Source organism: Myiozetetes cayanensis, unplaced genomic scaffold (assembly GCF_022539395.1).
Source record: "Myiozetetes cayanensis isolate MyiCay16 unplaced genomic scaffold, myiCay2020 scf5-8, whole genome shotgun sequence".
NCBI lineage: Eukaryota > Metazoa > Chordata > Aves > Passeriformes > Tyrannidae > Myiozetetes > Myiozetetes cayanensis.
The window spans coordinates 19,900,689-19,928,640 of record NW_026087742.1 but is presented as its reverse complement, the minus strand read 5'-3'; the positions used below and the strand labels follow the sequence as shown (position 1 = coordinate 19,928,640).

At 37.4% G+C, this 27,952-nt stretch overlaps 2 protein-coding genes across 5 annotated transcripts in view; one reads left to right on the top strand and one right to left on the bottom strand.

The window, feature by feature from the left end:
* The window catches only part of CMSS1 (cms1 ribosomal small subunit homolog), a 222,780-nt gene that overhangs the window by 177,649 nt on the left and 17,179 nt on the right, over positions 1–27,952 (bottom strand). The gene's annotated exons all lie outside the window — the stretch shown is intronic.
* The window catches only part of FILIP1L (filamin A interacting protein 1 like), a 188,596-nt gene that overhangs the window by 145,230 nt on the left and 15,414 nt on the right, over positions 1–27,952 (top strand). For 3 of the 4 annotated variants that reach the window (XM_050333119.1, XM_050333120.1, XM_050333118.1), the window contains one exon: positions 24,136–26,890. In XM_050333119.1, the coding sequence (XP_050189076.1) occupies positions 24,136–26,890 (2,755 nt within the window). Of the gene's footprint in view, positions 1–7,695; positions 7,842–24,135; positions 26,891–27,952 lie in introns of those variants that run through there. The other variant, XM_050333121.1, reaches the window with a different exon arrangement.

The following is a 27,952-nucleotide window of genomic DNA, read 5'->3' as shown; positions in this document are numbered from 1 at the left end:
AAGGACTGATTTGTTTTACATGAGAATAGCCTCTCTGCCCCTCTACTATGGAAATTTGAAATAAAAACAAATAAACCCAGAAAAACAGAATAAAACAGAAATGTAAAGAACTAACAAACTTCATGTGTCCCAAAACTCAGACATCTTCGAGAAGGAAAAGCCAACCTGAATCAAACTAAGAGGTCACGCACAACTGGATTTCATTTAACCAAAACAACACACATTAGGAATTCAGAAAATACTCGTTCTTTTGCAACTTCCTAGTTCTATATTTGTCTTTATTATCCACGGAATGGAGACATTTTATTATGCATTGTTTTAAAAGTTAAAGTAAATAATAAGTGGCGTCATTTTCCACAAAAAGGTTGCAAGTCCTTGCTACTGGCTAGAGTTTTGCACAAATATTTACCTGTACATACATATATGTATTTATTGGGGGGAGTGAACAACCCACAGGTCAACAAATTTACAATGCTTAAATCTTTGTTCTGTAGAGTCACCTAAGAGTACTAAGGTCTATGGTATTTTGTTACATCCATTTAAGAAATCAGCTCGTTTTAACTTTTTTCTTGAGTAACAATACAGTTTCTGCTTATAAGATAAATTATTAGCAATTATCAAACGTACTATAAGATTTTTGTAGCAAAAGATGCCACTTCAGATTTCATTTATATGAAATCGTATCACTACAAGAAAGAACCCAATACATCGCTGTATTTAATCAATTCTACACAGTTCATCGTGATCACACACTTTGTAAACACAATTTGTATGGACTGTAGTTATCTTTCATCTAACTAATATTAATCTTCATATTATGAGTTCCTGAGTTCATTGACCAGGGCAAATGGAAGCCAGAATTTATACTCCACCAGAATGCTTTCAACTAAGTTATCAACGGAAATTATGTTAAAAGGAATAAAAACTTCATTCTTATGACTAAAAATAGATAATTGAACAAAACAGATTAAAAACAAAGTAGTCAACAACTAAAAAAACCAACTAAAAATTGTAGTGGGAAAGGCTGCAGGGAGGACGGTTTAAAGAGCATAGGATTTCAGAGACTAAAAAGGAAATTTTGTCTTTCTTTAAAGCACTTCGTTTGTGCTTCAGTTCAATTTTCAAGCATGAAGCAAGTTGTAGGTTATTCAAGCATTGAGTTCATATCTTAAAAGACTTGGTAATAGTCCATCCTGTTGACATAACACCCAGAGACATGAGATCAATAAAAGTGTTTCCAGATATGTCACAACTACAGCATTGCTGAGTTGAAGGTAATGGTTCTTAAGGCTGACGTCTCATGCAAGCTGCCATAAAAAAGCCAAATTAATACCCTTTTGTATTTGCTCCCCTTCCTCACTCAAGGGTTTTGTGAAATTTTTGTTGCAGACTCTGGAGCTGAGGAGCGTCTGAGTCTGTTAAATACATTTCCCCAAGCCCAAGAGACTCCCTGAACAGTACCTGTTGTGGGCAAGACTAACACAAAGAACTACATGTGACTACACACTTGGAGATCAAGAAATTTTTGTAAATGCTTTTCCAGACCAGAAAACTGAACCGCACAACTAAGTCACATTTCTAAACCATGAATCTATCAGATAGCTCAGCAATTCTGAATCCCAAAGGGATCAAAGTTTTACAAGTTACATTACATCCCTAGGAATCCACATTCTAAACCAGCCTGTATAGGATACATTTGCCTCTGCATTATTTCAATATATATTCCTTGACCAGGTACTGAAATCACCAATAACTCAATAACTTGAGGCAATGTCGTGGTTTTGCCCTGGCACAATTTACAGGGACTAGTGTATAGCTTCTGAAGTTATAGAGAATAAGAGAAGCCTTTTAAAACGCAATCCTTAGCAGGAATCTTAAGGCGGGGGTGGGGGGGATTTATCGAAGCAGAAAATATGTCTGTTATTACACAGGTTTTGTAACACAAATGCAGCATCTAGGAGACCCAAAGAAGGGCCTCTGGGCCCAAGAACATGCTTGTGTTTTACTCTACTATTGCAGGTAGCCCAACAAAAAATGTTTTCTCCCCTTGCAAAGTCTGCCTTCCTTAGAATCCACAGTCATTCTCTTACAACCTTACTCCCTTTCAGACAAGCTTTCTAACAGCTACATTTTCACTGAGTTAGGTGGTAGGAGGCAAGAGAAGCCTGCTCAATAGAATTAAAACAATGAAATGTAGGACTCAAGATTTATTTTAATTCTGGATTCTCTCTACTTAACCACTAAAAAGGGGGAAAAAAAACCAAACTATGACAACTCTTCACAACCAGTGTCATCAGCAAGGCTTCTTAAAGTTGCTACGCTGCATTTGAGACCACATTCATCTCAGTGTGTGCCTGACGAGCCCATGCTCTCAAAGCAGGCAACAGCCTCAGGAGGCTCCTGTAAAACTTGCAACCTGCAAGAAACGCACTGAATGCCAAATCCTTTTCACCTGTGTGCTGGGCTTTGCAATCCAAGCCATTGGTGGAACAGCATCACTCAGCAGCAAGAGAAGAAACAGCCGCGAAGGGAAAAGCGTAAGGGAAGAGATGGTGAATGATGCAGAGGAACTGAATGAACCTGCAATAACTCGATCTACTTTTTCACCTCATATCATCAAAGCTTTGAAAGGAGCACCCTCCATTAGCACCATGTTCAATTCACGTCTATGCCAAACGTTGAGTCAACTTGACTCAAATATGTGTGTTTTTATTCAAACAAGAATTGAACTGCTCAGAAAGGGGTTTGATCACTGAATAAAATGACTGAATTCACAGCTTAGGTTAACACATAAAAAAGTTCTGAAACAGGGTTTCACGTGGAATCAGACTGGAAGCTCAAAATTTTTCAGTCACACAGTTTCCCTGAAGTTCCACAGAAAGAATCTTGCTTTGAATGAATTTCAAAGGAGATAGATGAAGAAAAGTAGGCAACTAATTACACAGCGTCATACATTTTTTCCGAGGTCTGATAAATAAAGACAGACATTTAAAATATGTTCTACTTCCAAGCATGTCCACAGACATGGAACTCAGAACCTTCCAAGGTACCTTACCACAACAGTCTTCACATGGTTACAACTCATTTGTGCTATTGCAATAATACTGACTTGACTGTCATGTCTTCAGAAATAGCCCAACTAGACAGGCACACTTGTGGGTGGGAGAGGTGGGGCTTATGAAAAAAACTCATTGCAGAACCCATCACAAACAAAACAAACATTCAATACCAAACTCCATTGTTGTACAGAGTTTTCATAAACTAAAGAACAGTATCTCATTTCATTATGGAGAAAAGATTAATTGGCTATATATGGTTTATAGGAAATAGGGGAAGGCATAAAGATTAAAATCTATTAATCTTTGGTAAGCTCTGCCATGCAAAATATGTCCTTTTAATAAAAATAAAATATATTAATGATAAAAACTTACCATGGTCCCTTATGCAAAAGGAAACCATCTCGCAAGTAGATACGAAGCACTTGCAAGTTCTCTTTAGAAGTCATTAGTAGTTAAGAGATACAGTCATCAGTTTCCCAATACAGTGACCAACATAAAGAGATCTAATTATCCCTAATATTTGGCTAGGAATTCTATTTGTATCTGCCAAAAAAAAAAAAAAGGGAGAATAATGGAATCTGCAAACAATAGGAGAGTTTGGGAAAATATTTCTTCCTGCTGCCAAAAAAAATTAAAAACACGCAGTAATGAAGATATGAATCTCTTTCTGTCCACAGTCCATAGTAAAAGACACATGAATTGGAAGAATGTTATCTTTAGAACTTTCCCCTGCTTCTGCCCCTTGCCTTCCACATGCATCTATGAGTTGTCAATGCACTTCAGACTGTCATTAAGCCATAATAGCCTCCATATTTCCTTACTGTAATATTCAGACATTAATCTATACATCAGGATATAAAACACTAAAACACTTTACTGATGAAATCTAAGAGACCAGCAAACACAATGCTAGGAGAAATAATAAACTGGATAGAAAATTTTTGAAGGATGCTGTTAATCCAAGAAATAATTAGAGTGAACTTTCTTCCACTGAGTTATGTCAAAACTCCCACAGACTTCAGAGACAAGGCTGAGCACACAGTGGAGGAAAATCCTTGAAGTCAAATGAGTTATTAAAGCATTAAACATCAGATCCTATTTATGCAAGGCATTAGAATTCAACTTGTCAATCCTGCATGTTTCAGTTCATCAGGTATCACGTGCAAAACTTAAGCAGACCACTTCCAACAAAGTGAAGTTTTAAGTAATGTAAAATTCTAATAAAATCTTTGACAGCATTTATACTTCTGTATATTTCTATTTTGGGAATACAAAAGTAGCCTAATAACTTAGAGCCAAAGAAGAATTTAAAAAACACAAGTTTCAACAATATCTACATGAGGTAAATGAGACCAAGAGCCTGATTTGGCCAAGCATTTCAATATATCATTAAAATCAAGGTTCTGCTGAAGTCCTTTCCTTTTTCAACAAAAATACACAGGGCTATGTTTTAAGTGCTTTGTTGAACTGAGGCCCAAGTTCTAATTTCCTTTATTTATCTTAGATACAAAACGGCCAAAGGAAGGGGTCAAATGCTGCAAGGGATAGGTTATGGGTTTAAGGACACTGGAACTGCTGCTATGAATTGCCATGGGAAGAAAAAGGAAAGAGAAGTCGTTTAACGATGGAAGTAATGGGAGGAATTCAGATAGTTTAAGATAAAGTCTAAACAATCGCCTCAAAGTCTTCCAGCATATTTGTCCTCTCTTTTCTCTGCCTCGTACAGACTTCCATCTTTCCAGCTTCTATTTTTGTCAAGTAAAATTCTGAGAGAATGTGGGCACAAATAACAACACAAAATGATAAGCAGAAAGACTAGGGAGAAGTCACTGCAGGTAGGCTGCAGAGAGCAGCCCTGCATTGTCAGGGGATGAACCAAATGATCCGACAAGATTTTCATTTGGTCTCTAATTTCTACAAATTCAGGTTTTTTTGCTGTCACAATACATGCAAATGCACCAATTATGTGCAAAACTATTTCTAGTAACTAAGGAAACAGAATTCATTTTCAGGGAGCAATGGAGAATAAGGCAGGCATAGCTGCCTGCTTAAAGGCTTTTTTTTCTCTTTGGTACAGTTCACCAGTGCCAGGATTCCACCTACAGATACTGGAAGACACTGAGAAAAAGCAGTAAATGAAGGCTTCTCTGCAACTCTATTTATTACCTCGGATATAAATAAGCTTTTCATGTTATAGTAATCCAAAACTTGGGATTTTTAATCCTATATTCCTTAACAGGACTTGGAATAATACTGCACTCTGTCCTTTAAGCTGTTGACAGTATAAGAGAAGGAAGTCAGATCATTGCACACTCAGCTGATGTTCTTTGATAAAGCTGGTTTGCAAAAGGTCACAGATATGCACTTTTGTATTACAGAGGAGAATTAATTAAAAAACTAGGAGTTCATATTTGGGCCATCCCCAGTTCGAAACGCAGACTTATAAACAGGAGGACTTGCACTCCCTACTCCCTGACTGCCAATAAACTTATCACCAGCACTATCTGAGCTGCATTCCCTGCAACTTCAGAACAGAACTGGACTGCAAGGATGGATTTTTGATCACCAGCTTTCGACAAGTCCACTTCTTCAAAGCTGCTTATGGCCTAAAACAACTGTTTCATGTGGGAGGACAAAAATGCAGGTAATTTTCATACAGACTACAGAAATAGGGCGTGTGCAAGTAAAGGGGAAGATGCAAAAAACCCCAAAACAATTGCAAAGCGAAGGAAAGAAAAAGCAAACAAGCAAAATACAGAAACAGTAGTTTTCACCCTAAGCATTTGTATGTTTGCATGCACACACATACATGTAAAAAAAGAATGCATCCACATCTAACTTGTAACTCCCTTCCACAGAGTAACTTACCCAGGACCTTGCACCTGCAGTTGTCCTGCCTCTAAACAGAGTCCCTGCAGGAAGAGTGAGTTTGTAGCTGAAGATATTCCCCCTAGCAAGGGCACCTGGATGATCTTTTATGTAATTCAAATGATACACATTGACATAATAGTGTTGAGAAAAACTAGACAAAATGTTAGTTTCCAAAAACATTAGCCAAGTGATTGAATGGGTCAATATGGGCTAAAGGTTATTTCAGCTTTGTTTGGATTTAATTATTACATCCTCCTAGAATAGCAAATAAAATATTATCCTGGTCTGTCCATCGCTATCTTCAAATAAGACATTTCTTTATCTCCAAAACAATTTTGGAAGGGTTAGTATGCAGTATTGCACTGTTAAATAGGCTTGGAAGGTTTTGATCGAGTACCAAAATCCCAACTTCCACAGAAATTCACAAAGGGGACCAAGTGGCATCACCCCTACACATAAGCAGCACAGTTCTGAGGAAACCTTTACCCCGGAGCAGCGGGAAGGGGTGCCTGGAATTTTCCAGCTGAAGAACAATTTTCAGGCTACGCTCAGGGTAAATATGTGCAAAGTAGCTAAAAGATGTCTGTCTCGTTAACGAAATGCAAACATTTTAATCACCATTTGTCTTCATACCCACAGACAACACCCCCAAATAAGTAAATTGCCTTATGCTAGCATTATGTTCAAGTAGAACATAACTCACAGAAAGCAGGCAGTAAGACAGCTTAAGCTATACCGAAGTTTATCTGAAGACTAAAATTCAAGTGCTGCAAATAAATGAATTGTGGATGCACCTACTTTAACATTCTACACTTTCATAGTGTAGAATGCCTTTCAGTGGTGTAATTTATCCATCAACAAAAAAAGGAGTTCATTCCACTGACTTCCATTTACCCTTAGTGGAGTTTCAACAACAAATTTTGTGCCCATTTCAAGTATTTCTTCCTTGTGTTCTCAGTGTTTATTCAGGGTGTACACTAAAGGACAGGCAATACAAGAGATACATTTTAAGCTCTTCAATCTAAATCCTACTTTTTGGCTTCCTGCCCCTTTCCTAAATATTAAAACAAACGACTCATTTCTTTAAGACCTTCTTACTAAAAATAGTTGGTTGGACTGCTTAATTGTGTTAGCTGAAACACAAACATACGAAAAAGGAAAGGGTTTTGTAGAAAAAACATTGAAGAGAAAAAAAAATCAGATTTCATCTGGCCTTCCCATCATCACTTAGAGAATTGTTTTGTAGTTACATCATCAGGAAATAAAATACTATCCTCCAAGGACCCCAACTCTTTACAGAAGGAAAAAAAAAAAAAAAGGAAGGCTCAAAGTTCATATCCCCCTCAGAGGAGTTCAGCTAAAGTCACATTTTTTTGTCATATTAAAAAAAAAAAAAAAAAGAAAGAAAAACAGAAAAACTCCCTTAGAACAACTAATTAAAGAAGATGACCTGGAATTTAATTTTTCCCTTCTCCAATTCTAGGCTGCGAGTCTGGGTGGAAAACATTGTACCTAATCAGCTAACAACTGCTAACGACTTTATTATCAGTAATAGAAAGGAACTGCCCTAACCCAAACCTTCCGCACATTCTTCTTGGCCATGAACTGGTAGACAAATGAAATTTTTCACACAGTGCTGAGCGTCAGCTGGAGCCAGAGCACATTAACAAGCTTTCCAAGCCCTGGCTATCACTGAAGTACACGAGTCAGACACGACGAGTCTGCACAACACAGAGCGCCTTATATGGCAAGGCAATGACGTAATGCTCCATAGGCTTGGGGCATGCAAAGAGCCTATCTCTCATTGTTTAGTGGGACTGCTGGAATGCTCACATCCCTGATGCTACAGCTCAGCGCCCCGCGCCATGGAGCAATAGCTGACCCAGGAGTTCTATAGTCCAGGAGCGCAAGGTAAGGGAGAGGGTGGGAAGCAAGCTTCTTCTGGCAAGCACTGGCGCTTCTTGCTTTTTCCTATTGAGAGACTTTCTAAAAAAGTTGCTTCCTAAAAAAAAAAAAAAAAGAAAAAAGAAAAAAAAAGGGGTGAGGACTGAGAAACAATGAAATGCCCCAAAACAGCACCAGGAGGTCTAGAAGATGTCTGGTTACTCAGATATAGGGTGACTACTGCAAATATTAAAAACTGTATTTTAAACAATTCCTACAGAGCCAAGAGGCAGGGAATTAATTTAATGTTAAAGAAGGAGGGAGTTATGAATTACACACACTTTCCAAATGGTCGGATAAAATCATGACTGCATTTAAAGCTGTGGAAAGAGTCCAACAGTATTGTAATATATTAGGTAGAGCTACTGCCTCTCTTTATGCTGCGTTTACATGCATATGCTATATATTAGTAGACATGTATGCACATATGTCTCTAAGCATTTACTATACTTTTGAACAACTTCTACCGTAGTTCACAGAGTGATGTATAAATTGCCACAAACATTACTCTGCAATAAGATTTTGCTATGACTGGAAAAAAACACAATTGTGACTAGCTTAATTACTAACAAACTTTTCAACTCCTACACACTGCTTCCCTCTTCTGTGTCTTGTGTGCAAGTGTCAAATCACAAGAGAACAGAACTGTCAGATCTTGATGAAAAAAACTTTAAATCCTGGTCGAAAATATGATGAGGCTTTAAAAAAATCAGAAAATCCACTGGCCTCTTCAAGGCTTATTCTGCAAGATGCTCAACAGTATTGCACTTATTAACTCCAGAAAACAGAGAATGGAAAACAGTTCTGACAAGGCACTAAGGACCTTGAAAGATTAGACCTAAGTGTGTTTATAACTCACACCTGCATAGCACACAAAATTACACTGTCCTCTCCCTTGATTAAGGGCCAAACCCTGCCAAATCCTTGTTTATAGGAGTAACTGCAATTAAGTCAATTGTACTGTCCTACTTGCAGATTCAAAGTACTAAGAACTGCTCTTCAAAGTCTTATATGTAATATAAAATATTAGGAAAGTTAGACTCCTTAAGCCCTTCAAACTCAAAATCTTCTTGAAACATGTTTTTATTGTATGTTTTCTTTTTCCTTAATATGAAATTAAATCAGCATGAAATGTTAGGACAGCAGAAAGGGCTCTTTTCCCCTTTATTTGATGTTTTAAATCCTGCAAAATCCTTGCTCAAGTATATATTTCAGAAAAATCAAAGTTGATACAATCATATGCACTGTTGTAGTATCATGCATACAAAGATTTAGAGGCTAAGTCAAAGTATAACGTGTGAATATTTTCGTAACTTTTTTTGGCTTTAAACAATAAGAAAATATTAAGCAGTTATTTTCTACATGCTTCTAAAAATATAAATATATAGACAGACATTTCATTTCAAATATAATTTAGGTATTTGTGTATTTTTAACCTTGTCATTCAGATAAAAGTCACATCCATGTTTCCAGCATGATCTTCCTTGTAACAAGGAAAGTTTACACCTCTGTTGATGCCTCAAGTCTGCCTTGCTGTAGAATCAGGGAAAGGACCCTGTATAGTATATACAGAATGAAAAGAATCCTAGCAAGCAGAACAAATATAATTTTATAGCAGAAAATCAATACTCCAGATCAGTATCCAAAGCCCCCTACAAAGTTTTTTTTGCTCGCTATTCTGTCCTATCTGCAGACTTGTAACCTATTTCCTAGCACTTCTAGAACAATTAACTTAGTTTCACAAATATCCAGCGTGAAGTTAAAAAGTGGAAAACTTAGCTACTTTATGAAAAGATGTATTACAAACCGAAGTTAAGTAACAGTCCTCAAAAAGTGCGTCTGAGTAGAAGGGACTGAAGGACTACAGTATGTTGAAGAAAAAAATAGTAATAGAAATGCTACACATACAATAATCATACCAATTTGATAATGTCAGTAAGCAGAAAAAGAAAAAAGCCTACCCCTAGGTAAGAGACTACTTCAGCTCCTACAAATCCAACAGAGAAGGGTAACTTATCATTAATTACTGCTTTAGCAGTATTTAAGGTACCATCTGTACTGCAAATACTGCTAGCCTAATACAAATCATAACATCTATCAAAAGCCAGAACTCTATTTCCCGTAATCTGTCTTCCTTAAATTGAAAGGGAAAACATTCTTCACTTGATACTTACAGAGCCAAGTTTGCTCTCACTTATACTGGTAAAACTCCAAAATAATTAGACTGAGGTATAATGATTAAACTGTCTCACTGTTGCTGTCTGTGCCCCCATCCCTCCTATGCCTCCCACCCCAGTATTAGACTCCTTTGTTCTTAACAGTATTAACTGATAGGCATTCCTAAATTTAAGAGATTAAAATGTAAGTTTGTGTTAATTAACAGTAAAAGGAGACAGTGAAGGAAATTATCACATAATGCAGTCTTAACTGTACTTCCTAATTTAAATTTGTTTATAGTAATTTCTCACATCCAATGTGAAAACATCTTAAGAACAAATATATCCTCCAAAAATGAAAGTCAGTTTCCTATTAAACTGCATTGACCCTTTGTTCCTTTCCCGTCACTTCCCTTTCCTCCACTGACAAACATCTGCTGACAGCAGAATTTTTAGAGACTGGACCCAGTAGACCATGGGATCTAGTTTAAACTCTGTTCTCCATCAGTACTAGTAAAATCAAATTATTTCTTCATTTGTGCTGAATAAGAGCATTTTCATATTATTTATCTAATATTATGATGAATTACCAAATTTTTTATTGTCATGGGACAAAAAAACCAGCCTAGTTTTATTCCCAGTGAGTTTCTCTTCTGTGGTAGTTCTTAAAGGACTGGTATTTTTCTTCAAGAAAAATTCTTTATCGTGTGTAGTTTGTCATGGGCAAGTGAGCAACCACTGCTCCTCTGAACCTCTCCTGCAAGCAGCTTTTCTCAAATCCTGGATGTGGAACTACCTGAATACAGCTAATTAAAAAGGCAATTAAAATATTTAAGTCAGAGAATCCTAAAGGAGTTTACTACGTAGGAAGCCATATCTTTAAAAACCATTGCATAAAACTTTAGTTCTGTCTCATGAAGAGTTTCCCTTAATAAGTCAGCCTGTCATCAAGTTGATTTGAACTTAGAGATTATTCCTATCAATAGAAACTATTCCTATCAATAATTTTTAATTGCTTAGGTTTGCTTTTTTCATACTGAATGGGTTCTGCCATGGCACCCTTGAGGTTTAGGTTGAGTTTTCTGACGCAGTTGAAAGCTTAGTTAGTTCAGTCATTCACTAACTGTATTACTTGGCTCCAAGAAGGTAAGAGACACTGCTGAAAAATTCTAAATATACTGCCCAGTCTCGTGATTTAAGTGAAGTAATGGGCATTTTGACTCTTAACACCTCTCAATACATTATACTGATTTTGAGGTTTACTGTGCTTTCTTGTCAGCAAGATAAAATGCACTTTGATTGCATGTCCAGTGCACCACATTGTTTCTGGAAGTTCAGTAACCACATTCACATCGATGGAGCAATGGAGCACGCTCAGGCATTCACAGCTCGCTTTTCTCAAGTGTTTACAAATTCTAGGAAAATATGTTTGAAGATTTTTCTGAGGCAGTCTGTAGCTGCCAGTTAAAAACAGCAGAAAAAACACCTCCCAAAGCACTGCCTCCTCACCAGAACAACAGAACTGAGGTGACAATGGAGAGGTGAATGTTCATGCAGTAAGGGAATGCTAGCTGAGCAAACACCTAGCAACAGCATTGTATAACCCTCCTTTCATAACAATAAGGAAACTTTGGGGTGAAGGGTCACACCAAGCTTGCCAGACAACATTTCAGCACAACTCAAAAGCCCTGTAACCTTGGTCATTCCAGTTAACAAATGCATGCACTTTCTGCCTGTTGAAGAAGTCACCCTTTCTGCTACAGCTCATCGTTCATATGACAATGATGTAACACAACTGCTTGGCTACAGCCTCTCACTGGGCAGGTGATCACCAGAGAGTGGCTGCTCAGGTGAAGAAGCAGAACTTGAGCCATTTCGCTTCACACTGCATGCTCAGAGAAGCTGAGAAACCAAAGCCCACAACCACCTCACTGCTCACACCCGAGGTTCCAAAAACCTTTGCAGACGTAGGACAGGTAGGGTAGACGAGGCTCCAGTGAACATGATTGAAAACATGGATAGGAAAAAAATACTCTTGACAAGAAAAACACTAATCTTGCATAAATTTCAAGGTTGTGAAACAATGCATCAGACTTCATTATAGATTTCCAAAGGCCTGGGAGGGAACACAACAATTGCACTTCAGAGAAATGATAGAGCTCTTGAAGATCTGCCTTAAACCTAGTATTCAAAGCATTTTCTTTCAAATTCATTGCAGAGAGCTGATTTAAAACTTTGTCTGTTTTTATCAGAGACACAAAGCTTATCTAGTGTTTGCATAGCAACCATCGCAATGAGAGCATAACAGAACGAGGACAAATTTTTAAAACTGAAATGAAGCAGCATGTTGCTACTACCATGAAACAACCCCCCCCAAAAATGGAAGTAATGCATTCATAAAACTCATACTTTAGTTACATATTGGATTTCAGAACACAGACAAAACCATCTAAAAGTTAAGTTTAAGCTGACTGAATTCTGTCAAATTTCTATGGCTTTAATACTTTTGGTACAATTTACATAACTATCAGTCATTAAGTCTAATTATGAAGAAAATTAGAAAGTTTTATTACTTTTAAGATTGGCCACCCAAAACTAATGCCACCCATCACATTCCCAAAAATGATTCTATTCTACTTAGCTACACAGAGGTTTCTCAGAAGAAGCCTAATAAATGCCACAGTTGCTTTTGGTTTCAAAGTCAAAATGTTCCCCCTGGTCAAGTACATTCTACATGTCAATAGAGCCATTCTGCTACACATCCATACCTAGATAAAGGAAAGTTATTTATATGAACCTAATTTATTTTTAAAATTTTGGTCACTTGAACCTGAAGGTGTCACAGCTCCACATTTGGGGCAACCAACCCCTAATCTAAATATCTGAAATCTAACACTGGACACACTAACTTGGATGTAGGAAGGTGGGGGGAAAAAATGCAATCTGTTAATGTTCCAAGCTGAAACATTTTCTCATCTTGCACAACAGTACCATATACTCTCTCATGTAAAGAGAAAAGTCTTCACTAGCAGCCCATTATCATTCCCAAATTAAATACCAAACTGCCTTCAATGAAATGGCCACCGTGAACCCTGGCAGCATTAAAACTTCTAAAATCTGTGTTTCCAAAAACATATCTAATACATAAATGGGCATGTTCATTTGTATACATATGAGTAAGCAGAGCAGGGGGATGAGAAGCCTCTGAAGTCAGCAAGTACAGGTTCAATATAGGTCAGTTCAAGACAAAGAGCTGCCTACATGGGTAGTGCAGGGACAACACCAACCAGTGCAGAACGTTCAGGCTCGCAGTAGGAGATGCACACATTGGTTCCCTTTTGGGAAAGCAGCAGACAACAGCTGACAGGAATCTTCAAGCTTACATACTTTGCAAACCCCTATAAAGGAGGAGGGAAGAAAATGTAACCGGGTATACAAAGGAACAGCCACTTTGAAAGGTGTCTGCTTGCCCTCGCTTTGTTCCCACCTCTTCACTTAAATCTCTATATGATTACTGTCATCTCTGTAAATAGAATATTTCCCTGTTTCAATCAGGATTAACTGGGTGGGAGGAATCAGATATTGCCATGGTAACATTTTATAACTTGTAAATTACTCTCTCGTATATCTAGACCAATGCAGTTAACCAAACTCGCAAGTTCTGTCTAGAGATAACTACCTCTTTATTTTCAACATTTGAAACCACGTTAAAAATTAATGATAAAAGATAAAATGTATTACATCACAAACATACTGTACATGAAAGCATGCTATGGCTTCTTCCTTTTCAGTGACATCTGAAATAAGAAAATATAACCTGAACATCACAGACCATCAGCCAAGAGGCAAAAGAGATCAAACAGGGCATGCAGCCAAATGTCACATAATTATACTGAGTTATAAATCAATTTGGGGTACAATAACAAGGCACAAAATGTTCAACTGAATTAACAGTTCTTTGAAGAACAGGGAACACTTGGAGTCGTTCATATGAAGGGGAAAGGGAAGTATACATGCACATGACACTCCTCTTTTCTAAAAAAAGCCTTTTTGTATGGCAGTTTTTGAAAGGCAAAGAACACTGGAAAACAACTAAAGATGGAAAAAATAAGTATCTCTCTTGGCTTTAGGAAGACTGCTCAGAGCAATTTTAAAAGAGTTTGAGAAATCATTGGTCACAGAATAGCTAGAACTAGTTAAATCCACTTTTTTCATCCCAACAATTTAGGGTTTTTCCCCTAGGAAATAGAGAAACATTTATTTTCCAAAGCAAGCAAGTTACTCCAGCTGCTGAACACACATGCAAGTACCTAAAAAAACCAACACCACAACCACCCCAAACATTGTTATTGGCACTTTGAGTGGACATATGACTAAAGAACCCAATTTCTTTTACTCTTAAGCAGGATCTTTAACACAGTGAAATCCCTAAGCTGCACAAAAAATGGAAAAATATTACTTCAACACATCGTAATCAACAGATCTGAAAGTAAAAGATGTTCTTCTGTTAAACAGTTTGTCACAGGTGAAGAGGTTATTTAAACTATTCTTTGCTATTTAAATATGTCAATTAAGTCTATGAAGTAAACCTTGGTTAGAACTATAACCATTAAATAAAATATTCACACCATATCATCTCTAGGTCTCCAATGTAATTTCCTATCCTGTAGTCTAAAATAATGTGCTTGTCCTCTTTGAAGAGGATCAGTTTGGAGGAACCCCGTAAACGTAAATCCTGAACAAGAGCACTTATGCTAAGGATTAACATGCTTTAAACAAAAGGTGCATTGACTTTGCACCATGAGATGATTCATCAAGTACTCCAAGGCCAGTGTGGCCAGAGGCCTGCTGACACAAGAGCAAATGCAACTTCCAAACCTTTGGCAGCATTAGAACAGGTAGCAAGAAAGTGAACTGTCTCTCAGGTAGCAAAGTTACCGTAACTGCAGAGGTTCAATACCTAGAATCGTACCCAGAACCAATTCGTAGTGCATCAGGAATAGTTCTAATACAATTTCTGAAGGTCACACAGGACAAAACAGGAAACTAGCAGGACTGTTCATCATTTGTAGCTTCAAAGCCAACTTTAGCTAGTTAACTGTGCTGCAATGCATTGCTCCCATCTTGCTCACCTGTGTCCTCCAAGACCAAGTGCTGGCCAAGCCCACCTTAGAGAAAATGGACACCTTCACATTATCAGGTTTATGGGAAAAAGATTTATAGCTTCAAAGTGAAATTTCTGTTTGACATTAGCATTATGGTTGCTTTTATTACTTACAGCCTTGGCTGCTAGAAAAAGTTGTAGTAGTAAACATGATAAAAGTCTTTTGCCTGTTTGGAAATCCTCAACTGCACTGCTTCAAGCAACATAGCATCAAGGAAAATTCAAATACCTCAAGCTAATTTTGCAGTAATAATTAAAATTTGTTTTCTGCCAAAAATAAGGACTAGGGTAACACCCAAACACTCAGAGTTTATTCTACACATGCAGAGAGCTACTTCAGGCAATAAGCCCACCAGAAAAAGAGCTCAGGATTTTGTCTTAAGGATGTTTGTATATAATAAAGATTTTATGGGTATGAAGAGGACAAGACCCTCAAGAAGGAATTTGAATCCTCCTGCAAAGAAGTGACACCACCTACATAATTCCTGAGAAATGTTTGTCTTATTGTTTTCAACCAGTTAATTCCTCCAAACAATGGTAAACTCTCAGTCTTCCCCGACAGTCCAATTAAGTACTAAAGTACCTTTATTTAATATAAAATGTTTAATCTAAGTGGTTCTGATCAAAATTTCAGCACATAAACTCTTGTGCATGTCTTGTGCACCGAGCATGAGCAGGGCACAATAAAGTCTGCAGCCAAGTTCCACCTGTCGAGCAGCAAGTGGTCACTGTATGGTTGAGCAGCTTATCCAGGGCTGGCAGCCGTGACGAGGATGCCTTCAGCTCAAAAGACTAAGTGCGCATGGCAGTATGGAAAGTTCTAAATTCTACCACTCCTGATGACTGATAACATATAAATAAGGCCATGGTTGGCATAAGAGATAGGCACAGTGCCTATTTTGCCCATGGATGAAAATGCGGCCCCAGACATTTATTTTTATATAAAATGTGTGTTAAAATTGTTTTAGAGAACATCCAGTTCCTGCAAATGTTATGGGAAAATGACATTTACGACTAACCGGTCTCCTCTGAGTAACATGATGTGTTATTGTTGGCTGAGTGCCATTTTCTGTCATACCAAAAATATTAACTAATTGAAGTTAAAAGAAAGTTTCTATAAATTGGATCCCTGCACAGTTATAACCAGTTCTGGTCAAGACAGCAGCGCCAGCACTGCCTCAGGTGAATCACATACCAGAACAGCACCTATTTTCCTAAGTGTCCCCCCTCCCCCCATAAAAAGAGTCCTATAAGAGAGATCCACCTTGAACCTACACATTATGATGTTACATATAGTATAAAAAAATCACAAGACTTATATACAGAAACAGCTTAAAGAAACACCAGACAACTATTATCACTAAATTATGGTTTACAAACTTACACAGAGCTGAAGCAACTGACTTGTTCAGAGAATCAGAACTTCGGCAAACTCCTCAACTGAAGGATGCAGAATAAGTAGCCAAGGCAAAAAACTCAAGACTTCCAACTATTACACTTCCATCAACAGTAAACACAGCATGGCAGTGATAACTGTATTTGCCTTGTACAAAGTAAACACACATGGCTGGGATCATCAGTGGGCAAGCTGCACTCCCTTGTTTGTGCCTAATCTTCCCACGGGGAATGAGGGTGAAGACAGGCAGGGCTCTAAAACACTGTTTCAAGGAGCTAAGCTAACTCCTGTTACAATTTTTCCCTCGGTAAATCCTAGCAGTATTGCAGGATCCCAGCAGTGTGCAATGGTATCCGTTACTAGTGCTGACACTCCGAGCAGAAAATGCAAACCCATCCAACCTGCCCACAGGGTAGGGGGTGGTAGGGTGGGGGTGGATTAAACCCTGTCCCGTTTACCTCTGCAGTACTGAGTGGTTTTTAACACTGGCGATTTAAGAACAGCTTAATAACTGTGGTCAAGAAATAATGTTCTAGCAGCAATGCTTAAAGTATACACTTCAATCAAAACTCAGGTTCATAAAGACACAAGATCTCTCCCATCAATTTAACTTGTTGGAATGTAACATCATCAAATGTAATCATTTCAATGAGATGTCATTTAAAAATCACAAATTATAAAAAGTAGCAGTTGTCTTAGTTTATTTTGTGTAGTTACTACACACTGAAAACCTATTTGAGTTAATACTAATTCTCAAAATGATCTGTTACAGTAAGTTCACACTGCTTTTCCACTTTGATAAATCTGAAGCTCAGGCACAAAATTTTACTTGTTAAGGATAAATACAAGACAGAAGCAGGACCTGGATTAGTAACTGAGAAGTTCTGCCTCAGTCTTGTTGCTTTGACCCCTATACCACATCTCTTGTGGTTCATCTTTCCATTTCCTTCTGAAAGCTTTCCATCTGCAAAACTGTAATTTTCTGGCTGACGTAAATTTGAAGAGTTCCAAATTTTGATGTTGCATCTGAAATGACTTGCTTTATTTCTGACTTTATAGGCAGTGTGGAGAGAGAGTGAGAGAGATGGGGGAGGGAGGAAGTGTGCTGAATATGCACCATGGTAACATGAAAAAATCCCAAACTATTAACTAACAAAACTCAAGGGGTATTCCCGTGAGCTGGCTACCTTACTGATGCATTTAGAGTCAGAGCAGAGGAGGATTAACAGTCATGCTACATGTACAATCATCTGGTACTGAAATGCCAATAGTAGTAGGTACTGACTTCAAGGAATACCTGAAATATCTGTTAAGTGTAGAAAGAGGGAAGAAGAAAGAAGAATGCATCTCAAAAATGGTGACACATCAGAGTCCAGCTCACAATTCATTGTGCCGTGTTTTATAACAGCTGAACTCTGGGACCCAGAGTTTTTAAGGCTAACTTCAAGTAAAGCTCATTAATATCGTGGGTTTGTCAAGTCAGTGTTCATTTAAAATTGTTTTTCAGGACAGGCAGTCAAGGAAAAAAACAAACCAAATCAACAAAAACTAACCGGCCAATAATTTAATAGGACAGCAACTTCTTCACTCCCACCTAAAAATCCCACTCCCACCTTCCTACCATAACCTCAGACCTTGTAGATGGCTGCAATTAGAAGGTTAGAAATGAGCATCACAATTAATAATTATCACATTGCACATTTGAATCCATTTGATTCCACAGAAAGCATGCATGCTTTTTACTCAAGACTGATGTCTTGATAGGTGATTTCCAAGAACATCTAGGTATGGAAAGAATATAATTCCAGACAGAAAATTATTTTCTTAAACTGAGGTTTCATAATAAAACAAAAGAGAATTTTAGTGATGAACTACAATTACTCGAACTGGAAGTTAATCTGATTTTAAATCTCAAATTAACCAACATAAATTTGCTAAAAGTTTCTCACACCATTTACTGTCACCGAATTTACACAGGATTTCATAACATTTATGAGTGCAAATATCCCAACATCACCAGGAAGAATTTGCAGCAGTTTAGTAGTTGTGAAATCGTGGTTACAAACAACATTAGTGTCCCAGATTAATTAATTTTTAAAAGCATATATTATCTGCATATGTTTACTCAGCATCACAGCTAAATACATCTGGTGATCCATTTGAATTTTTGCCTGTTAACCCTGAACTGGCAATGCCATTCATCATCTATGACTTTTATTAAGACTTGTAAAGCAAGTCAGCATTTTAAGCATCAGATAAAACGATAATTACTTTGTGATAGTCTGTGGAGTAATAAGTAGAACTCACACTCCCCTCATTAAAGGTTCTCACTTTATAAAACAGATTTCCTTATTGGGACATTTGCCTTACACAGTCTCTTGCAGTGGAGACACCTTTTGTGGAGGTTTGCATCCTAGTACAACGTAATTATTTGAAGTTTACATATATAAATTACCATACTGGAAAACAAATTTTAGAATAAGTGTTCACATTCTGTTGGGAAGTGCTGACTGATTCAGATAAAGCCAACAGATTACAAAACAGCTATGGTATGTTGTTGCTGCTGTAATTCCAAAGGCTTTTGACTTTCTCTATGACAGGGAAAAAAGAAGCATTAATAAAGATAATAGAGAGTCATTAAAAAGCTGTAGCATGTCTTCATAAAAACTGCACATCAATAAGAAGAACTGTAGGTAAAGGAAAAATTAAAAAAAAATTAAAAAATGCATAGCCAATCCAGACCCAGAAAATTTTAACAAACCCAAATTTTGTTTCAATAAACTGTGGAAGGCACAGACTGGTTTTCTTACAAAAATAAATATTTAACTGCGCTGGTGTCAAAAAATTACAACAACTTGTAAGATTTACCAGAAATGATGAAGCATGTTTCTTCTCTTATTAAGGGCCAGACCACATCTTACTGCTAACTGGGAAGAATGCCTCAAAGGAAGAGGCATGACTTCATCTACCTTTAAAAGCTTTCAGCTTAGTGCTTTTATTTGTATTCTACCAGGGAAATTCAAGCATATGTCCAAAAACCTTAGAAGTAAGTCTCCCTCATGTTATAACCTGTAGAACCTCTGGTAAGCCATGTCTTTTATATGGGGAAGGATGAAGAGCAAGTGCCAGTTAAAAATATGTATCTTTATGATTGAAAAAAAAAAATCACAGAAATTAAAAATCACTGTCATTTCTGTAGAATTATCTGAGACAAATACTGACAATGTGTATATTGAAAACTCCTCATCTGATGGAAGGAATGATAAAAGCAGAGCTTTATAAGCCGTCACCTATTTTACTTGCATCCTTACAGAATGCAGTCTTTTCTAAAGTTATCACATTGCTTAAATCATTTTTATTCTTACTATTCAGAGAATAATGATTCATTCTACAACAAACTAAAACAAATAAAAAGTAAGTCTTGCAATCTCAGTCTCCCATGCTTTCTTTGGTTTCCATGAAACTCAAAGGAAAAGCAGCCCTCTTAGAATCCTGTAAAGACATAAATTAAACAACATCCATGTAATGCAGGTCACCCAGGAAAATGGATAATACCACTTAAAGACAAAATGTCATCACATGACACCAGGACAGTGAGCAGTTATGGGAGTCTCCACATCTTGCAGAGAACACAAAGCCATTACATTGCCAAATGTAGTGTAGTGTAGCTGGAACTATATGCACTTGGAAAAAAACATGGGACACAACTGAATGCATGACCTTAGTACCAAGCTGTAGCATGTATACTGAGGAAAACCATTACAATGAACAGAGGAGAGCTGAGAAATACAATTTCTTTCAGGAAATAAAGAAGCATTCGACTGGTATTGCAAACAAGTACAATATTAAGCCACGATAAAGCAATAATTTATAACAGAAACTCTGAAGAAAAAGTAATGACACTGCCCTGACTCTGTTTAAGTAGTCATGTTCATAAAAACAATTTCCAACATCCATTTTTGCCGGGTCAGGTTCAGAAAGGGTTCTTGTAGTCCTGTGAAGAAAGCTGCTTAGAATTGTGTGAAAGTTTTGACCAAATGATATACCTACCTTTGCCTCATTCTAAATTACAGGATCATGAAATTCTACTGGCAATGAAAACAACACCAGAGTGCCTGTTCTTTTTTAAAAATTCTTATTTATTTAAGTCAGTTTTTTTGACCTTTGCATATTCTCAGTAAAACTGCTCTGTCAAATACTCTGGATACTCTTCAGAAAGAGAGCATTTTGGATGAAGTTAACACAAAGTATTTTTACTCTGTAATAAAAGTTACTAAGTGCTATAATCAGTTAAAGCACTTCTTCAATTAAGCTTGCTATTTCCTTAATTCAAATAATATACTTAATTAAGCAGTTGCCCACAGTAGTCAAATTCCAAAAAAAAAAAAAAAAAGCTGGTTAAAAAAAACCCCACCTGACCAAAACAAAGCAATTAATTTAGGAACACAAGCAAACAAATAAATAACACCAAAACCCCAAAACATTTTAGGGTCCTCTTCCATTCCTAAGTGCATATGTGCAGAGACAGTCACTGTGACCTACTGATCCATGACACAGGAATGCAGCAGTCAAGGAAAAACTCTTAAAAGATGCCCAGTTGACTTTTTACAATATCAATCTCAACTTTATTCACTGTTTATTCAGCGTTGTTGAGGTATTTTATGTATAGGTATAGATACTATCAAAAACAAATGCAAAAATTTAAAACACTAGCAAAAAATATACAATGTTTAATACATCCATTTTTTTCTTTTTGGAAACACATTAAAATCCTTTAATTCACAGCTTCTGCACTATGCTCTTCCCTTCAGTCAAGTGATCTTATATAAGTATTTTTTTAAAAAAAGAAACAGACCTCAGGGATTACAAATATTTGCCTGAGAGTCTGTTCGAATCTTAAAACTGCATTTTTATCTTCCAAATGAAGGAAACGTTTTTTTAAATACCTGAAGTCTTTTGGCATGACCAAAGAAACGGAACCTCTTGAAAATCCTTATCAGTTTATAAGACAACCCAGGTACCAGTAATTTAGGCACTTTTGTTCAAATCACCCACGCAACACACACTTGATCAGACTTGACTTGAATGTCAGCTTATTTATTATGTATGCACAATCATCTTATTTGCATCAAAAAATTATACAGCATCCCATGAAAATTACAATTGTTTGTTACTATTTGACCTAAGGGCTTTCTTTCTAAAGCAGTTTAAGAGGCATGAGTTGCTGGAGCATTAGAGTTTCACTTGGTCAGAGAGGTATCAACTAGTTAATATGGAAAAGTTGGGTTAAACACTGATTAACCTAAGTATTAATGACCACAGATAAATTTGCCTTACAGAAACAAATTTTAGTGAAGCAAGCTAAAATAAATCAAATGCTAATAAGTCCCAGTAACAGTATTAATATGTCTTAACTTCACACACACAGAAAAACAGAGTCCATTCCAAATGAAATTGTTAGTTGTGCTTCTGTTATGGTTTTATATCTATGGCAACGGTAAATCATCAATTGAACTTCACTACTAAAGCATTTAGAGACAAGGGTGGGGAGAGAAGAGAGATTTTTAAGCTAAAAAGAATTCAAACTGAAAGTAGCACTGAAAAGCGTACAAAAGTTTATATACCATCAACATAATAAAAAGCTGCCTTTGAAGTTGGTGCAGTCCTTTCCCCGTTTATTTGTTCTGCCAACCAGTAGCATTCCTTCAAACTAACCTCGAAAACTTCTCCCTCTACATTTCTGCTTTTTCATGTCTGTTTTCCCCATTATGTTAATTGACTGTTATAAAGAATTTGTGACTGCTTCAAGTCTTTGATATCAACTCTGTTTATGGCTATGTTCCATCCTGTCAATTTTTCATATAAAGCATTTCATTACATTCAATATAGTGCAACTTAGGCACTAAAATAGAAACAGTAGGGACTGTGAAGATGTTATAAGAAATTTTATAGCCATGGACTTCTATATAATATCATCATTAAATCAGACAAGTCTGATGGACAGTTGTAGAAGAGCAAGGACTTCCCCTATCTGTGCTGGAAAACCACAATGCTGCCAAAGGGGATGCTGCTGAGGCAGCCTATTGCCTAGAAATATATGCCTCCAGTCAGTCAACAGCTAATTAAGAGCTGTGCAAAGGAGGCTGTAATCTAAGCTTTTCCTGAACTAAAAGGATGGCTGCAACAAGAACTTGTCAGTGGGAAGCTGTAAAGACTCATCTCTTGGAAAAGGGCATCGCAATAGCGACCACAGACAAATGTGGAACAGGAATCTTATGTTTCAGCAACAACTTCTAGGCAGTTGTCATCATAGTTCAGAGGGGGGGAAAAAATAAAGGGGCCTCAGCTAATGAGTGCTGAAACATTCATTTTGTATTAGCACAGTCCTGATAACACAGGTCATTTCCCTTGCGGGATCTACACAACTCAATATGTACCACAGACAGGAACAACAGCGAGACACCCAAATTCTAATACTTTTATTACTTCAGCTTGAGCTTTTCAGATTTTTGTTTTATACCAGAATATACTTATAGGTTGGCTGTAGGAAAAATGTAACTGAAAGGAGGCATATGTGTTGGCCAAACCTAATCATATTTTAGACCAACTTCTTTGCAAACATCTCCCTGACAAAGGAAAGTCTACAAAAGAATCTAATTACTTGAGGTACTTGCACGTTTAAACAAATGCACAACCTCATCCCAAGTTTCTAGCAAATTAAATATGTTAATTCTCAGTCTTTACTGAGGTGCAACATAAACTCGTAAAACTAATTTTGGAAAATCATCATGAAAATCTTCAAGAATCACGTAAAAGCAGGGTTGCACTTAAGCATATCTGCAAGGTTTGGATATAAGACCAAATCCAAGGCTAACCAACATCAAGACATTTGGGCTTTGTTAAGTTCACAAGGCATGACCTGAATACCTGTTTATGTGCTGACTGTATTTTGTGCGTGTATTTCACTGAGGACCGACCTACCTGCATGGTTTAATTTTGGTCTGATGTGCTGCTTAAGAATTCACATTAGCCTGACTAACTGCCTAATGTGGCTACATTTCCTTCACATACTTGAATATCCACAAGGTTTAACCATAAAACATCAGGATGGTTTATAAGTAACAAAGTTAGGAGGTTTATGATGCTGTGAATTATGCCTGCCCTTGAGGGCTGCACTGATTTAATTTCTCAAACTCTATAATAATCACATTTCTTTGCACATACCTAGCCTCAGTAAACAGTCAAGGTAAGTGCAGTTCCAGTGCAGAATACCAAAATAGTTTTGTTGCACTGCACCCTGTCAAAAGTTAAAAACGTAATCAAAGATGGACAATTACTGAAGCTGTTAAGTCTAAATGAAGTGTTCATTACAAAAGAACTACTGAATAGAAAGTAAGGCCAGTGGGCACTTCCAAATGATGCTGCAAGGAGAGGTCTGTTTGTAGATATAAGCAGGCATGCACATCTGACATGTCATAATATTTAAAGTGTGTTTTTAAATGCCCATTAAAATGGCTACAAAATACAATTTTTTTCCTCCCACAGATTGAAAAAGCTTCTTGAACAAGAAACAGCATATCAGGCAAAAAAAGAGAAGGAAAACAACAAGAAGATTGCTAAACTGAAAGAAGAATTAACTAAACTGAAATCCTTTGCTTTAATGGTGGTGGATGAACAGCAAAGACTCACTGAGCAGTTGAATCAACAAAGTAAAAAAATTCAAGAGTTAACCACTTCTACAGAGCAAGCACACGAGAAGCTGGCTTTTGCTGAAGCAAAAATTCAAGAAGAGAAACAGAGAGCCAGCAGGCTGGAGGCTGAACTTCAAGCCCAAAGCAGTAAAATTTCCCAAGACCAAGAAGCAATGATGGCCAAACTAACCAACGAAGACAGTCAGAATCGCCAGCTCCGGTTAAAATTAACTGCTCTCACCAGACAAATTGATGAGCTGGAAGAGACCAACAAATCTCTACGAAAAGCAGAAGAAGAACTGCAAGACCTAAGGGATAAGATAAATAAGGGAGAGTGTGGGAATGCCACACTTATGACTGAAGTAGAAGAACTAAGGAAGCGACTGTTGGAGATGGAAGGAAAAGATGAAGAGCTCATAAAAATGGAAGATCAGTGCAGAGAACTTAATAGAAAGTTAGAAAAAGAAGCATCACAGAGCAAGAACCTTAAAGGGGAAGTTGATAAACTTAACAAAAGAATTATGGAGCTGGAGAAACTAGAAGATGCTTTCAACAAGAGTAAACAGGAATGTTACTCCCTGAAATGCAATCTAGAAAGAGAAAAAATGTTAACAAAGCAGCTGTCCCATGAGCTGGACGGTTTAAAAGCTAGAGTTGGTGAGCTTGAAGCAGTTGAAAGTAAGTTAGAAAAAACTGAGTTTACACTCAAAGAAGATTTGACAAAGCTGAAAAGCCTAACAGTGATGCTTGTGGATGAAAGAAAAACTATGGGTGAAAAGATAAAGCAAACAGAAGAAAAGCTTCAAGCTGCAACTTCTCAGCTTCAGGTGGAACAAAATAAAGTGATGTCGGTTACAGAAAAACTAATTGAGGAAAGTAAAAAGGCACTGAAATCAAAATCTGATGCAGAGGAAAAAATGTCCAGTGTTACAAAAGAAAGAGATGAACTGAAAAACAAACTCAAAGCAGAAGAGGAGAAAGGAAGTGATCTTGTTTCTAAAGTGAATATTCTACGAAAAAGACTCCAGTCACTGGAAGATGTTGAAAAAGAGTTTCTCAAAAGTAAAATTAAGGATGGTACTAAATCTAGCACCTCCTTGCAGCAGGAAAACAACATAATCAAAGAGCTTTCTCAAGAAGTTGAGAGGCTTAAGCAGAAGCTCAAAGAAATGAAGGCCATAGAGGATGACCTTATGAAAACTGAAGATGAATTTGAGTGTCTAGAACGAAAATATGTCAGTGAACGGGACAGAGCCAAGCTCCTCTCAGAGGAGCTGGAAGCTGTGAAAATGGAAATGGCTAGGTATAAATTAACAGAAAAGGCAGAGTCCAATCAGGAGCAGCGCCTTTTTAAGAAGCTTAAAGAAGAGGAAGCCAAATCGAGTCACCTTTCCAGAGAAGTAGATGCACTGAAAGAGAAAATGCATGAGTACATGGGAACAGAAGACCTCATCTGCCACCTCCGAGGTGACCATTCAGTCCTACAGAGGAAACTCCTCCAGCAAGAAAACAAAAACAGGGACTTAGCGAGAGAGATGGAAAGCCTCAGGAAAGAGGTAGAAAGGTACAGATCCTTCAGCAAGAACTTCAGGCCTGGTCACAATGGAAGGAGAATTTCTGATGTGCAAGTTTTTTCTAAAGAAATCCAAACAGATCCAGCAGACAATGAACCACCCGATTACAAAACACTCCTGCCTTTAGAGAGAACAGTCATAAATGGGCAGCTCTATGAAGACAGTGATAACGAGGACAAAGGCAATAATGAGGAGGAACCAACAGTGTCTTTCAAAAGCAACTCATCCACTGGAAATGCCATAAACAAAAAATTATGGATCCCTTGGATGAAGTCCAAAGAGAGCCATCCTCAAAACGGAAAGATACATACAAAGCAAAATGGAAACTGTGCACAGACTGGAGATCTAGTGCTAAGCCACACACCTGGCCAACCTCTTCACATAAAAGTAACTCCAGACCATGGACAGAACACAGCAACCCTTGAAATAACTAGTCCTACCACTGAAAGCCCTCACTCCTACAAAAGCACAGCAGTTATACCCAACTGTGGCACTCCAAAGCAAAGAATAACCATTATTCAAAACGCCTCCTTAACACCTGTGAAATCGAAAGCAGGAGAAGGTTACATGGCCCCAGAGCACGTAATTTCTCCTATTACTATGACTACTTTTGCAAGATCTCAGACTCCTGAATCGTGTGGTTCTTTAACTCCTGAAAGAACAATGTCCCCTTTGGCTTTACCCGGTTCAAGTTCTCAGGAACAAACTCTCTCCCCAGAGCCTTTGGAAATGGGAGCCAAGCATGCTGTTTTTAGAGTATCCCCAGACAGGCAGTCATCATGGCAGTTTCAGAGATCTAACAGTACAGGATCAAGTGTAATAACTACTGAGGATAACAAAATCCACATTCATTTAGGAAGTCCTTACGTCCAAGCTCTCACCAATTCCAAGCCCATCAGCCCTTGTAATCCAGTGCAAGACAACAGAACTCCAGCACTAGCCAATGGCCTACCCAATAAGCCCACCAATAAAATCACCAGCAGTATTACTATCACACCAACAGCCACTCCTCTTCCACGGCAATCACAAATTACAGTAAGTAATGTCTATAACTGACCCCCATCCATGCTGAACACCCTTACCAGCAACCCATCCCGTTTTTCATCCCAGCAAGAATTATTTGGAACAGCCTCTTTACTTTGGGAAAGATCTGTGCATGAACTATACAACAGTATACGGAACTAACGTTAAGTTTTGCCTGCTTAGTGTTATCAAGTGTGCACTCACTGTATATCTTCTCATTAAAATACAATTATGTAAAATATTTAGTCTTGCACTTGTATAAATGCATCTTTATGTATTGCCATTTTCAAAATAACTCACATTACTTCTGACTGCAACTTGCCTTGGTGAAATATTTTAACATTACAAAAAAAACCCCCAGTAAATAATTGATTATTTTCATCATTGCTTGCTGAATATTTTTGTTTGTTATTTGTGGTTTGTATTTTTCTGCATGTATGGTAGAATTTGAATTAAGCCATAATACTGCCTGCTAACTTCAAGTAAGACTTGATTCATTATCTCCCCTGCTATTCCCAACTCCTCCTCACCCTCTCATTTCAGATAATTATCAGTACATCACACACAAACACCCAAAATATTATGTATTGTATCTCAGTACAAATTTATGATGCATACATGGCATGTTCCAGAGCACAACCACCACTTTTCCTCCCTATCTTTTTTAATGCTGTTTGGTTGAAACTTTTTTTAAACTTTCCTGTAAACCTCTCCTATATGTGAACTGAGTTCAGAAGCTTGTATCACAAAATATTTCCCCCCAAACAAGGGGGTTTTTTCCGATACAACAGAAAAATTGCAATCATTTAGGTATGCTGTCAAAACAATAAACAGCAATACTTATATTCCTAAACAATTATTCAGAAGAATGGATTTGCACATAATATTAAAATTTCATCTAGGCTCCTAGCCATCAGTTTGAAATACAATATACATCACACAGGTCCACTAAAGAAGAAACAGAGAAAGTTTCACAGAAGCATTAAGAAGGAATACTAGACCAAGTCTCCAAACATGTAGGCCTGGGTCTGGGTTAAATAGGATTACCATACAAAATGGATAAAACAGGCTAAG